This window comes from Cavia porcellus, unplaced genomic scaffold (assembly GCF_034190915.1).
Source record: "Cavia porcellus strain 051 isolate PalLab524CR breed Dunkin Hartley unplaced genomic scaffold, mCavPor4.1 scaffold_16, whole genome shotgun sequence".
Taxonomy (NCBI): domain Eukaryota; kingdom Metazoa; phylum Chordata; class Mammalia; order Rodentia; family Caviidae; genus Cavia; species Cavia porcellus.
Window position 1 is genome coordinate 13,973,028 of NW_026947499.1, and position 14,402 is coordinate 13,987,429.

Consider the following 14,402-nt stretch of genomic DNA (forward strand, 5'->3'; position numbering starts at 1 on the left):
TCGTCTTGGGGTTTTATTAGAAATATGTGGAAGTGCATTATTTCTGTTTATTCTCAAAACTACTGTGGTGCATACTGTATGGTTTCTGGTTAAAGAACACTGCAGGCCAGGGGTAATTATATGAACTGAGACAGTTACTTAAGATGCGAGTCCCCTGTAAAATGTAAATCCTACCTTGGCAATGAAGTAGCATCTTGGCACAGACTGGAACCTTTTTGAAGTAGTTTACGGCTCCCAGCAAATGGCACAACCGCTGTCAGTCTGAGCCCCTTGGTCTGTCAAAAGTCCAACATCAAGATGAAGTATAACAGCCGACTAAGGATGTCCATTTTGGGAAAATAAGAAGTGAGTTTTTGTGGAGAGAGAGGAAGCAAGCTGCCAATGCCAGAGGCATGTCTTTAACACTTTTTATGTATTATTTCTTACCCTGGCTGAGAACTCACACCGAGTATCCCTGGAAATGGCAGCCCCTGGCCTGCAGAGCTGGATGTGTTTGTCTTCCCCAGACTCTCGCGGAATAGCAGTGGCAGCCTTCCCAGGTTTGCAGCATTAGCCCAGAGCACCCATCCTTTGGGATGGACCTGGGGCTGGGGATGCTGGGCTGCCTCTCACACAGTTGGGCCTGAAGATTAGGAGAGCCACTTGGATGTTTGCTCTCTTTCAAGCTCCTCTGGAAAGTCTTCAGGGTTTAGGCTTTTGAACTCATCTGGCACATTGTCAGGGCAGTGGTATCCTTTTACACCATGGATTTTCATAATTACACAGTGTGCCTCACCTTTAGCACTTATGCTCTCCTAAGTCACTCAAGGACCTGATGTAAACTGCATGGGGAGAACTGTATCACTTGTGGATAGAGAAAAGCAAATTGTTTTCTTAAAGGTGTTCCTTGCCCTGTGCAAATTAGAGAAAGTATTAGTGATGGTGCGGTTGGGAGCACTGCCATGCTCCCTGCTCCTAGAGGCCTGGTGGGCCCTCTGGGGGATCACTGCTTGCCATGGAGACCAGGAGAGTCAGAGAGCGCACATGTTTTCAACCTTTTGGCAACAAATTTTTTATAATTACACAAAGTTGTTAAAATATGATTTTGCTAATTTGGAACTGGGTGATTTTTTTTTTCAGTTTCTTGTGAACACTAAAACTTTTTGTTTGAATAGATGTTGCACCTTCAGAATTCAAAATTTTAAAAGCACAGTAAGGCCAACAATGGGAAATCCTCTTTCTATCCTGTGCTACAACCCATTTCGTCGAGGCTGCTGTTGCTGGAAGATTTGTTCATTTGCAAGTCGAGCACACTATGCAGTTCTCCTGCCCTGTCTTTTACAAATGTCAGCACCCTGGCAGTCCGTGCACTCATCTTGCTTTCTTCCTGCTCCCAAATTACCTGAGAGACCAACCCATTTGTACTAGTTTATAAAGACTATCTTCATGCTTTTTTCTGTGACCGTATGATATTTCAACATATAGTGGTACACATTAAGTTATTTAGTTTGTTAGTAATGACTGTTTGAGTTGGCGTTTTTAACTATCACAAAATAGTAGTACACTAAATAGCTTTGTCCATAATCATTTTGTGCATGTGTAGGTTTATTTGTAAGGACATTCCTGGAAGTAGTCTTGCTGGGTCAAGGTATATGTGCATTTGACATTTTGATAACATCGTCAGATTTCCCATGATAGAAGCTGGACCAGATGCTAGCCCTGTTAACAGTAATAGGATCCATAAGCATGGGTATAGAAAATAATATTTTAAATTAATTTTCACTTCATATTTTTCTTTACAGGAGTGTAGTGTGTTTCTTTTAGGATGATCATCATTCGTTTGGGCAAGAGCTGTTTGTTCCTTTCCTGTAAACAGTCCCTCTGTCCACCTTTTCTTTTGGGTTGCTTTTCGTGTCATTTATCTGTGAACAGAATTTGATATTTTTGACTGTCAGGATGAGTTTGTAGAACTAAAAGAACTCTTATGCTTTAACAGGTTGACTACCTTGAAATAGTCCCAGATACTGGACGGTACCCTGTGGCAATAGCCACTGCTGGAGACTTGGTGTACCTGCTAAAAGCTGAAGACTCAGCCAGAACCCTCCATTATGTCTACGGCCAGCCTATTACATCTCTAGATGTTTCAGCCAACCAAGTTGCTTTTGGTGTGAAGAGTCTGGGATGGGTGTATGAAGGAAACAAGGTACAGAATAACAAGATGTACAGTTATCCAAAAAACCAGGTTTTCATTTTTTAGAAGGCAATCAAAAAACTGATTTTTGTTTTCTTTCTAGATGTAGTAGGGCAGCATATCAGTATTCTTTGAATAGAAGAAATTACTAACAATTTTTAACTATCCATGTAGAAAAGTTTAATGCATATATAGGTACATTTGCATATTAAGAACAAACCTTTGTAGAGATGGTACACATACTATTCTGTACCCAACATTTTTACTCAGTAGTATGCCTTGGAGAGCACTCTATCTGCAGCATGTGCCGACTGTCCCTCCCTAGAATGCCAGTGTGAGCTCACAACCCTGTCTGTACAGCCAGTCCCCTCCCATGTGGACATTTAGTCTGGTTTTTCAGTGCTTTGACTACCATGGACAGTGCTATAATGCATTTTGCAACTTGTAATGTCCTTGTGCAGTGTCTCTAGAATGTGCATTAAGATGCTGATGAACGTTGCCAAAATGCACCCTAAAAAGCTTACGTCAGAATTTACATTTTCACCAACAGTGCCTAAAAGTGCCTTCTGACACTCTGTGAGCCAGAGCAGAGACACAGATTTTTAATTGAAATTCTCTGAATGATGAGTTGTATCACTGCACGTTTTATTTTCCTGGCTGTAAACTACTTACTCTTAAAACTGATTTCTAGGACTCTATTTCTTCTTGAATGGGTTCAGAGGAGAGAGAGAAAGAAAGGTCTTTGTTTAGTTTTCTGTTTCTTCCTATTTGCCTGCTCCTGATCATGCTGATAGTTGGTGGGATTTCTGGGAAGGAATATCTCTGAGCCAAAATCTCCTCTGATGACATTCTTCTCCCAAGGAAGGAGGAGGCCCCTTACCCATAGCAGTAGTGAGAGTTGGAGAAACACTAGACTTTGGGTGCACATGGCCCATCCCTGTCTCATACACTCTGTGTAATATTAGAGGGGCTGCTTAACCCTCTTTTTGCCTATTTTCTTATTTTTGAAATGGAATTTGCATTGGTATTTGCTTCATAGAATTGTGGGATTAAATGAAACAGTGTATGTAAAGCTGTAAACTTTAAGCATTAGTGCCTGGCACGCGAGTTAACGCTTACCATGTGTTTCTGGTTGTTTCTACCACTCTTAGTTAGATTTTGGTTTCTGATGGTGCTTTTCACATCTTAGTCCTCCTGTAAGATCACATCTCATTTGTATAGGTGCTACTCTTTAAAACCCAGTGAGTGCTCAAGAATTGAAGAGTCTTAGTTTCCAATCACATATTCTCCATCCAGGAAGACTAGTATGCAGTAAAAAGTACCTATGGTGTGGTGTGTTCTGTCTGTGAAAAGGCAGCCCCCTTTGGGGGCTACCCTGTTCTGCTGGAGCAGATTCAGCCCTAGCTGAAAAATCTAGAATGATTTAACTCCTGAGCCTTGTCTTCCCAGGAAAGGGAAAGGAGCTAGAATTGATTTTGTGAAGCAGTTTGTTTTCTCCAGCTCTGGGAAGACTTTTCTGAGTGTGTTTGTTGAGAAAGAGAAACCACTTACTTCCTAATTTTTCATGTTAAACTTTGAGGTTTTTGTTGTCATTCATTTTTAGAGTTCTGAGTATAGTGAAGTGATAGTTGTATTTCATACTAGTCTGGTTTAAATGTTTTCTATTTTTAGTTTATCGTTTGGTGCGGGGAGTGGGGCCCAGGGCCTTACATATGCCAATATTGTACTGAGCTGCACCACAACCCACGCCCTCTCATTTTCACCAAGTTTTTCATTGGGTGAGTCCTATTTGTTTTTGACTTACCTGAATACATTTATTCCTATAATGATACAATCTTAGTGGATATATTTGAGAAACTAAATTGTAAAGGGTTAGTTCAGCACATTAGACTGGAAAGATCTTTAAGATACAGATGTAAATAGCCTTTTTAATTTTCCAATTAATCATGAGAATCTGGGGTGTAGCTGTAGCCCATCATTGATTAACTGTGGTAAAAGTAGACTGTGAACTCTGAAAGCTAAAATAGAATTGGAGTTAGGAACCCAAATTTCCCTAGGCTGTTAGAACTGCTCTAGAGTATCTCGCTCAATGGATTCTCATGATTCTTTAAAAATTATTTAAAAATCATACTTAAAAATGTATAGACTGTCAGATAACTATCAGAAACAACCAGATAACTATCTGGTGTTTTTCACTGATGTTAAAAGTAGGAGTGGAAGTAAGTTTGTACAAGAATACTTTAAAACACCAGTTTAGAAGCTGACAGTGACAGTCACTCAGGTATTTTGTAAGTAGAACGGCAAACCTCTAGACACGTACATACCTATATACATGACTAGCTGGGAATAATTTTGTGTCCAGGTGCTTCTCTGGCATGAATGCTGCTCACTCAGAGTGAGGTGGATGCCAGGCTTCTACATAACTTTTCTTACTTTTGTGGAGGCATCTGATTGTCTTTATTGGATTTTCTGCTTCCTCAGGAAAAACTTGTGTTTTCAAAACATGTAATTGTTGTATAAAATTTGTTTATGTATTAAGGCATGTCATGGTGGCTCTGTGAAACTTTAATATCATCTTGCTATGCTATAATGTGATGTCATAATTCCCAAATCATTTCATGTGCAAGGCTCAGTGGCTCTTGGCTTGCAAGGCCGTGTTTCGGCTGTATTCGTGGTTCAGCCTGGCAGCTGAGTCCTCACACATTTTATTAGGTGGGTGTGAGACGATTAGCAGTAGATTTTGCCTGGAGCTGTAGACATACTGCGCTTTGTGCCTGTGCCTCTGGCTTCTGTATCTGGGATTCAGATGAAGGCTCTATGAGAACAGAGTTTACTTCGTCTTTGTTTGTACCAGCACCAGAACTGGGGTGTAGCTGTAGTCCATTATTGATTAACTGTGGTAAAAGTAGACTGTGAAATCCGAAGGCTAAAATAGAATTAGAGTTAGGAACACAAATCTCTGTAGGCTGTTAGAAGCACTTTAGAGGTATGGCGTTTAGCTGGAAAATGGCCTTGCAGCACATGCTGGCCACATTAGCATTTTCTAGGCACTGCAACTGTGTGAGCATCGAGTGATAATGGTTGGAGTTCATCCTTTCATATACCTACCTGGCCAGCCTGTCATGTAGTTGTCACAAACACTTACAGAGCCTCAGTTGTGTTACTGGCGTTGCTGAGTTTAAAACAGCATTGTGCACAGATTTTAGCAAACTGGTAGTTGTCAAGAAACCGTGCTCTGTTAATAAACACACTTTTCTAAGGAAACAGCCAAGTAATTCAGCAGAGCTCATCGACTTAATCTTTAAAGAAAGGCTTAGGAATATAGCTAGCTCATGGGTCCCTTCCAGCTCAGGGAGGAAGGGTGCAGACTTAGTGCCATGAACATCTGGCTTTACCCCAAGGGCAGAGCTTCCCTGACTTGAATTTTAGAGATCAAAATTTGGGAAGCCACATTTGGGTTTGCCAGCATTTTTTTGGCTACCTAAAGTCCTGAAAGAAATGGCTGTTATCTGTTTTTATCCTTTCTTAAAATATCAGATTTTTAAACTTCTTTTTTAAAAAACTACATTTTATCAAAGACAATAGGTTGCCTGAAAAAAAAAAACAAAAACAAAAACTACATTTTGACTATGTAGTACATTCTCCTGAATCAGAAATCAAGAGATAGAATGTGTTACATACATGTGCCAACTCCTCACAAGGAATGTAATCATGATGTAATGAAAACATAGACTAATACAAGTAAAAACTGAGAAAAACCTACAATAGGAAAAAGTAAGAAACATGACAAAAAAGACATTAAAAGATGGGAAGGAGGTACAGAGAGAAACTCCTTCCCATGCCTTTGCACTGACTCTTCCTGGAACAAAATTGATGCTGCCGGTCTCCGGCATATCTTTCGAGACAGAGTTTATGCACTTAAAAGCAAACTACTATGTATGTTCGTAACTTCCCCTTTTTAAAAATGCAAATGGTTGTGTTTTTTCTAGCTACAAAATCTTTTGGAGATAATTTCTTATGACTTAACAGAAAACTTCCTATGTTACTGTCTTTTGTTTCTTGGAATTTTACAGTATTACATCTTACATGCCTTGGTTAATTCAGCTAGCTCACACTGATGAATGCTAGATTGCACTCCATGTTTTGCTGTCACAGATGACTCTTAGTTTACAGGAATGTATTTGTACAATTAGTTCCTCAAAGTAGACTTGTGCACCCATGCCTTCATAATTTGGATGAATATTGTTTTCCAAGAGTTGTATCTTAGGCAGTGGTGGGTGGTGGAATGCCTTGGCTCAGTGGATCCTTGATACCTTTCCTCATTTAGGCTTTACAGAAAGATCACAACAAAATGAAGCTAAGAGAGAGGTATGAATCTAATCATCTTGCAGCTCTCTGCTTTAAGGATAAATGACAGACCACATGACTTCCCCTACAATTAGTGCAGTGGGTCTGAGAGCCTTACCAGATGAGTTATGGTGGAAAGAGCAGTGACATATATGGATGTGAAAGGGAGTAGATGACTTTTTAAGATGGTGCTTTGACCTGCTTATTGCTTGTGTAAAATGAAGAGGATCTGACACAGGACCTTGAACTTCTTCTGTCCAGTGTTCCTATTCCAGGATTCTCTGGTTAGGGCATTTAAACGTTTTCTGTTGCCTGTGGAGTTGTACTAAGCTGAATCTTCACTAGAAGATTCTGAGTAGCTGAGGGCTTGTGAAAAGGGTTGAGGAACTCAGTGCTTCCATTTCTTCTCTAAAGTCTATGCTTACAAACAAGAATGATTAGACAGGAAATTGGTATTTTTTTTCACGGTTCCTATGTCTTGTTTAAGTGGTATGTGTTTGAAGGGCTGCTTGAAGGTTTTTACTTTTAGGCAAAAAGAGATTGTTTTGATGGTGCTTTTTTGGGTTCTCAGACCTAAGTGGTATACAGGCAGCCATTGCTAAGGGGCTTGTGACTGACTATAAAAGAAAGAATATGTGGAAGTAATTATGCTGGCCACATCTCTTCCTTCTGCTGCAGTGCAGAAATCAGTGTGAACTCTGCTAACATGGCCCCCTGTGCCCAAACATCCCTTTAAAATTTGTTTTTATGTCTCATAGTTTCTAATATTTTGTTTTATGGAAACATATTTATGATACCATAGCATCTTTATTAATTCTTTTTGCTGCCTGATTAAATTTTGCCCTCAGAGGTGGAGGGTTACAGGATAGAATTGCCTCGTTTAAGAGCATTATGTTGATGATGAGCCTTATGCCTCATAAAGGAAAAGAGAGATCCACTCAGGGCACTTAGCATCATTCTATGTATTTGGACATATTTCCTAATTTAGTTCTGAAGTACTTGGCATTTGATGGCAGATTGTATTAAACAGCACACGACATGCATCCTAATCAGGGAGATGTGAGTGAAGTAATCCAGAAGGCTGGAATGTGTTCGACAAGGACGCTTGCTTGGCACTGCTGCCTCAGCTTACATCACACTGAAAAATAATTGCTAACGTCTCCTATGATAATCATTCCCTGTACGTGGACGTGAAGAGACTCTGGATTGGTTGCCTGTCCTCGTCATGAATTGAAATATCTATCTGGGAGAGTCTTTGGAATCAGAAATGCAATGCTCATGTACTGTGCCACATCCTCATACCTGTACCAAACAGAGACCCATCTCCTCTTTTGTTCAAGGTTCCATTCCAAAGGAGAGTAAAGGCTGGGTATTTCAAAAGCAGATGAATAATCTAAAAGTTATGGGTCCATAAAATTTAATGTCGTTTTCATTTTTACCTTGTTTTTTTTTTTTTTTTTTTTTTTTTTTTTTTGTCTTTTTCTTTTTTATCGGTACCAGGGATCGAGATCGAACTCACGTCCACACATTTGCCAAGGCAGGCGCTTATGCTGTGAGCTAAATCCCCAGTCCCTGTTTTTTATTCTTACTTTCTTTTTTGGTGAGATTCAGAAAAATAGCTCTGAAGACCAGTTTTCTAGATTGAATGATCAAAAGAACCTGTGGTTGTTAAGGTATCCGTCCTTGTTGATGAGTCCTGATTGAATATGTACTCTAGGCTAGATACCTGATTGGCCCTGGAAGCAGAGATAAATTGTACACGGCATCTGCCTCAAGGATTCCAGTGACCTAGCAACACACAGGTGGTTTTCTCCTTGTTGGGATGAACACAAGATGATAAGAAGACCTTTGCAGTGAACTTGGTGAATTCCAAAATGATGAAAATTATATAAGTAGAGGGGAAATAGATGTTCAGATGCTCTTCATACATGTTTTAGTATTTATTTATTATGTTTTGAGATAGTACATTACCGTGTAGTTCAGGCTGGCCTCAAACTCACTATGCAGCCTAGGCTTGCCTTGGACTCATGATGACTTTTTCTGCTTCAGCCTCTCAAGTTCAGGGATTATAGGTGTGTGCACTACGTCTGCTATCTTTTAGTATTTAAAAGTATCAATAATTGATGTCAGTTTTAATATATTGTTAATAATGAGTGGGATAAATGAAACTCTGCTCCCTTGTGGTGAAACTTTAAAGTATCTCTATAGAGTCCAAAGAATGTTTTTCAAGACAGAGCAGAAACCCCTCTTAAATTAGAGTCTTTAGTCTACTCCAGTGTCTGTTGTATTCTACACAGACACCAAGGGTTGTTCCATGGAGAATGTTTCTCAGAGTGCGGTTTCTTACAGAAGCTAAAAGGAACTCTAGTGATCCTGGAGGAGATGGATAAAGTTATCGAAAGTAAATCCAGGCTGAGGATTTAGCTCAGTGGTGTAAGCGCCTGCCTGGCAAGCGCAAGGTCAGGAGTTTGATCTCCAGTACCAAAAAAAAAAAAAAAAAAAAGAAAGTAAATCCAGGGTAACTTGGGTTTCAGCTGCAGTTAAGGTAGTAGTCCTATCACCATTGGTTACAGAGTCAGGTAAACCTTTGACAAGTTACACCCCTTGCTTTCCCCATTTAGAAACTTGAGGTAGACCTAAGAAAATTAGGTAACATGCTCTACACTAGTCCGCTGCTCGCTGCCTGGGGGTCAGCTGAGAGCTCATCAGACACAGCCTTGGAAGGGGAGTGCTGGAGGAGCAGCCTTCACGGGGGCTGGAGAGCGGTGTGGGGCGGTGCACTCGCCATACTTGCAGCGATAGTTTCTGCACTGGACTCGTTTTCCAGAGTCACTTTGAAAGAATGTGTTTGGAGTAGAAAGAAATAGGTCAGTTTTTCTGTGTACAACTTATGCAGTGAGTTATGTGAATGCTGAATCACCTTGTATAAAAGTCTTTATATTGTGAAGACTTATTGGCGAGAGCTAGCATCAGGTCTTCAGTGCCTTCTATATGTACTCACACTTGCACAGTTTTTGTGTGTCAGTGACGCTTCTGATTTTTAAACAAATTAAACAATATTCATGAGTTTCTGAACAAGTTTAGAAAACTATTACATTGAGGTATATGATGTTCATTGCTTTTTTCCTGTTTGGCTTTTGGACTAAGTTTAGAATTTTACTTAGCGCCTAATTTTTCTAATTGCTTCCTGATCACTTATGTGGAATTTCTCTCCTGGCTCATCATCTCACATCCATGGGAGAGCGTGAACTTGGAGTTAATTCTTGAGCTTATTTTACCTGCATAGATGGATATGGGCTTGGTTACTTTGTATCAGGTGAATCTCAGAAAAAACATTTCTCAGACAGCAATCTGGTTTGTTAATGTTAAAAACAGGAGCTTCTTTCAGTTAGTGATAATTGGAGGGAGGGCTGTTGGAAGAGTTTTGCTTTTTTTCCAGGAGAATGGGTTGCGCACTTCCCACCAGTCCATACGGTATAGGAGTGGTTTAAGGGAGGGTAAGAAAAAGAGAGCAAATAGAAAATGGCCTGTGTGGGTTTTAATCTCAGAATATTTAAGCTATTTTAAATAGACTAGTAGTTTAGACTAACACAGTATTATCTAGTAGAGAACTTTTGCCTTTTATGCAGTATGCCAATGAATACGATCTACTAATTTACCTGACACTTAGTCTTCTGCAAGGCACTGCATTGGCAAGTGGATTTATACATAACTTACCAGTTACTGAATTGCACGTGAGTTCTGATGAACAGCAGTTACTCTTCACAAGAGAAAACCCCACATAGAGAGGCAAAGGACAACTTCTGGTTGGCCCACATTTGAGCAGTCACCTTCCTAAATAAGGGACTTGGGAGAAGGGATGAGGTTTAAAGTGTGCTAAAATGAGTGGAAAGTGTTCCCTGTGCAGGAAGCTACTCTGCTGTCACCTGACTTCCTGCCAGTGTTTTCCTGTCTTGCTTGAAAACTGAGCCAGCTGTAGGGATGTGGGACAGGTGGCTAGATCCAACCCAATCACATCTCCAGCTTTCTTCAGATCTTCTCAGGTTAGTAATTTGGCCCAGCCTCTGCCTCCTCCCTGGGGCCTCTGCTCATCGGCATTTCCTTGGTCTGTGATATCTTGAGTTGTTTACACAAAGGTTTTAAAATCCATGTTGAAAATGACATGAAAACAATATATGCTGAGTTACATTCCCTCTCTTTCCCCATCTTTATGCTCTGGGGCACCTCTTTGTATTCCACGTGGTGGTCCATTTCAACTTTTATCAGGGTAGTATAGCATGCCGACAACTGTGGGTACAGCCCTGCTGCCCACCTTCAGCCTGAGGAGTCTCCCAGCTCTCCAGTCCTATGCCTACCAAGTGAGTCCTTTGTTCCAGCCAGTGCTTTGCTGTTCTAAAAGTGCCAGTGGTCATTCCTGACCCGGGACTAGTGATAGCATTCCCTCTCACTTCGATCTCTCTGTATCCTTTCAGGAAAGCTCATACAGAGTCTCACCAACTGTTCTGAGCTTTCACAGCCACTGGCTCTGCACTGCACGTGTTGAAACTGTTGCTGTTCAGCACGAGTACCTAGCCAGAAGGCAGCATGGGGAGGCAAGAAGTGACCAGTTTCCGGTGGGCAGCCCTAAGCTCATCAGTGGCTGAAACCCTCTCTGCCTAGGAGGCACAACGTAGGTATAGTGCAGGGCTTCTCACCTGTGACAGAGTGGGGGTCAGAATCCACAGGAAGTCTGATTAAAATAAAGGACACCTCCCCCCAGAGCTACTGGTCCACCGGGACTGGGACAGGCCTGAGAATTTGCAGTGCAGTGAGTGCCTGAAGCTGTTGCTAATGGTTGTCGCACTACATATGGAGTACTCTGAGGTAGAGGTTAAAGAACGGGAGCCTTGAAGGCCACCTTCCCAGGCTGAATTCTGGTTTAAGAACTTCATGGCTAGGTAAAAGGTGTGCCCTCCCTCCATCTCTGCTTCCTTCTGTGGGCCCCCACCTTACGGACTTGTGGGGAGCAAGTGAAACTGTTCGGCACTGTAAGCAAGCACCTACATAGTAGCTGCTATTAATAACTATTTTGACAAGAATCGGGAAGCAACCCTGTGGCATAGTAGCAAACTGACACAAGAATGAGAATGGCCGGGCCCTGTCTGGTGCCACCTTTGTAATCTGTATGATTTGGAGCAAGTTATTTAAGGTGATTTAAGTGTCAGGTTCTTGATATGTAAAATGATGAAGGTAGTATTTATCTATCTTCTTCTTGATGGTTGCAGGCTCCAATGGAATAATATTTAGAAAGGATTTATGTGAAAAGCATATCCTGGGGATTAGGGACCCTGTCTGCTAAGCACTGTTAAGCAGGTCTCTGGTGATACCATCCTGCACCATGTGGTGTGGTTAGAAATGGTCGTGCCTTGGGGTTGAGGGGACCGGTGGTGGACTGTCTGCCCTGCGCACAGGCTCTGATTATTCACTGTCGTTTGCACTTTCCCCCTTCACTGTCATTCATTTCAGTGGTCTTACGTGAGTAGTGTTCTGTCTACCGTCTCTGAAGTCTTTGTCAAGTTGAACTTGGAACTAAACTAGAAACTGCCAGGCCAGGCAAAAAAATTGTGAACTAAGCTAGTTGAAGATCCTGAATTTCGTATACTGTGTTAATTAAGTCTGTAGGCTTCAGATCATTTTATGTTATAAGCAGCTCGCGTATAATCATTCTACTTTGAAAATAGTGACCAAGTTGCCTTTAATTTTAAAGAATTCGTGTTATAGTTTACAGCCTCAGTTTTCTTCCTGTGAAACAGACTTAATAATAACGCTGTGTCTCATGGGGACTGTGATTATGCACATGCGGTTAATATTTGTGAAGTGCTTGGAAACTGTCAGCGCTCCTTATTATGATGAGGCATGTTGGGGACATGAAAGGAGGATGCAAGGGTTTTCAGCTTTCAGTCATACATTTGCATAATAATTAAAATCTCTTCACTCTTCACTGGACTAACTGGACAGCAAACATTTCCCGTTCATTTCACAGAACCATTTACCAGTTCTTTGTGGTCCCATCCCTTATCCTTATTCTAACATGAGGACAGAGATTATCTGTAGGGGTCCTTAAAATAAAGCAAAGAGCCATACTGTGCTCACCTCATAGAGTGAACCTGTCTTCCTTTGTCATTTCAAGGACCTGTAGTGTTGGAGGTGGGAGGGATGAGAGGGCTTTAGGATCATCTTTGCCTGGATTTTTTTCCCCCTACTATATGCTGTTGTTGTCTGATTCCTTCTAGGCTTAGGTCACAATAGGTGTCGGTTTGGCCTCGCTTTGGTCCTTTGTAGACATCTGCCCACATCACAAAGCCGTACGCCTGGCACAGCCTGGGTGATTGGCACCGTCTGCTCGGGAAGAGTCCAGTCCTGGAACAGCGGGGGCTGCAGGTGCATTGGCACGTAGTGGGAGCGCGTAGAGGCCTTGCGTGCCCAGCTCCTGGCGATGCTCAGCAACACTGTCCTGTCCCCGAAATATCTTGGCCTTGTGGGCTTGTCACTCCAATTAAAACTTAAACACGAAAGCGGCCCAGGCTTCTTCTCCCTTTGTGCTGAGTGTGAGTGTGGACTGTGCCAGAAGCATGTCATGGAAACTGCCAGGGGGGCACGTTCAGGGGACTGTGCTCGTGTCAGGGATCTGCTCTTCAAGCTCTGTGTCTTACTGTGGCTGCTGCTAAGTGCACCTGAGAAGCAAGATTCTGTTTGCTAACAGAAAGTCACCTTTGGGACAGCGGTGAAAGTCATTTTCCACATGTCCATAGATGTGGCCGTGTTACCAAGGCCTCACGCTATGACTTATCTCTGGCAAGGACTTACAAAATAGTCTCTTTGGCTGATTGTCAAAAATTACATCATATCGGAGTAAACTGCTTTTAAATCAGACATCCATTATTCATGTATATTAACTGCATTTTTATTTTTTTATTGGCTGTTTTGTGTATGATTTACTCTTTTCTCACTAGCTCTCCCTCTTTCCCCAATTGTCCATCTTTCTCAGCTCTTTCTTTTAAACCTCAGCTTATCAGTGAATTTATAGAGGCTGTTCACTTAGCTTTGTGTGGAAACATCAACATGTAGACCCTGAAATTTTTGTAGTTAAATTTCACATTTCTATGAGTTATAATTCCATTGGGTTAGAATAGTACTTTGGGTTTTTCTTTTGTATCTTTTACATTTTATACAGTGAGAGTTACTAGAGCTGTACTGAATGAAACCATGCCTGCCCTTCAGGAAGCAGCTAAATTGCTGACTGTTACAGAACAGCAGATTGTTTTACTGTGTTTGTTTGTATTCTTGAAGTAAACATAACATTATGCAGCTATTCTTCCATCAGAAGTGTCCTGAGCCCCTCCCACCTGCCACATAGCATGCAGGTGAGCAAAGAAGTGTCTGGTCTCTCCACAGTGCTCCAGGCCACACCTGTGCATCTGGTGTCTCTGCAGTTATACATTTTCTTCACTTTTGCCATTTGACTGTTGGGAATAATAAGGACTCATTATAGGTTTTTTTTTTTCTGTTTCACCCCAACATCAGCATTGTTTTTTGTTGTGTAAAGTCAGTGTTTGCATACTGCGGTGCATACTTAATCTTTGTTTACTACTTCTTCCAGCATCTCAGACCTTTTTTCTGGGATGATTTTCTGTCTCCCAAAAGTACATTCTTAGAAAGTTTTTCAGTGAAGATCTTTTGACCACAGTGCTGTCTGTGTTTCTATCTGAAAACATCCTTATTTTATCCTCTTTCTTAGAAGATAGTTTTGCTGGTCTTTTATAGTTCCAGGTTGACAGGATTTTTCCCTCAGTGCTTTGAAGATATTATTGCTTTTGACTTCTATTGAAGCTATGGAGAAGTTGGC

The 14,402-nt window shown here is 41.3% G+C and overlaps 1 protein-coding gene across 2 annotated transcripts in view; it reads left to right on the forward strand.

Moving 5' to 3' along the window:
• Nucleotides 1-14,402, forward strand: part of Fbxw8 (F-box and WD repeat domain containing 8) — a 109,351-nt gene that overhangs the window by 68,461 nt on the left and 26,488 nt on the right. For both annotated transcript variants that reach the window (XM_063225716.1, XM_063225717.1), the window contains one exon: nt 1,976-2,182. In XM_063225716.1, coding sequence (XP_063081786.1) covers nt 1,976-2,182 — 207 coding nt within the window. The remainder of the gene's footprint in view (nt 1-1,975; nt 2,183-14,402) is intronic.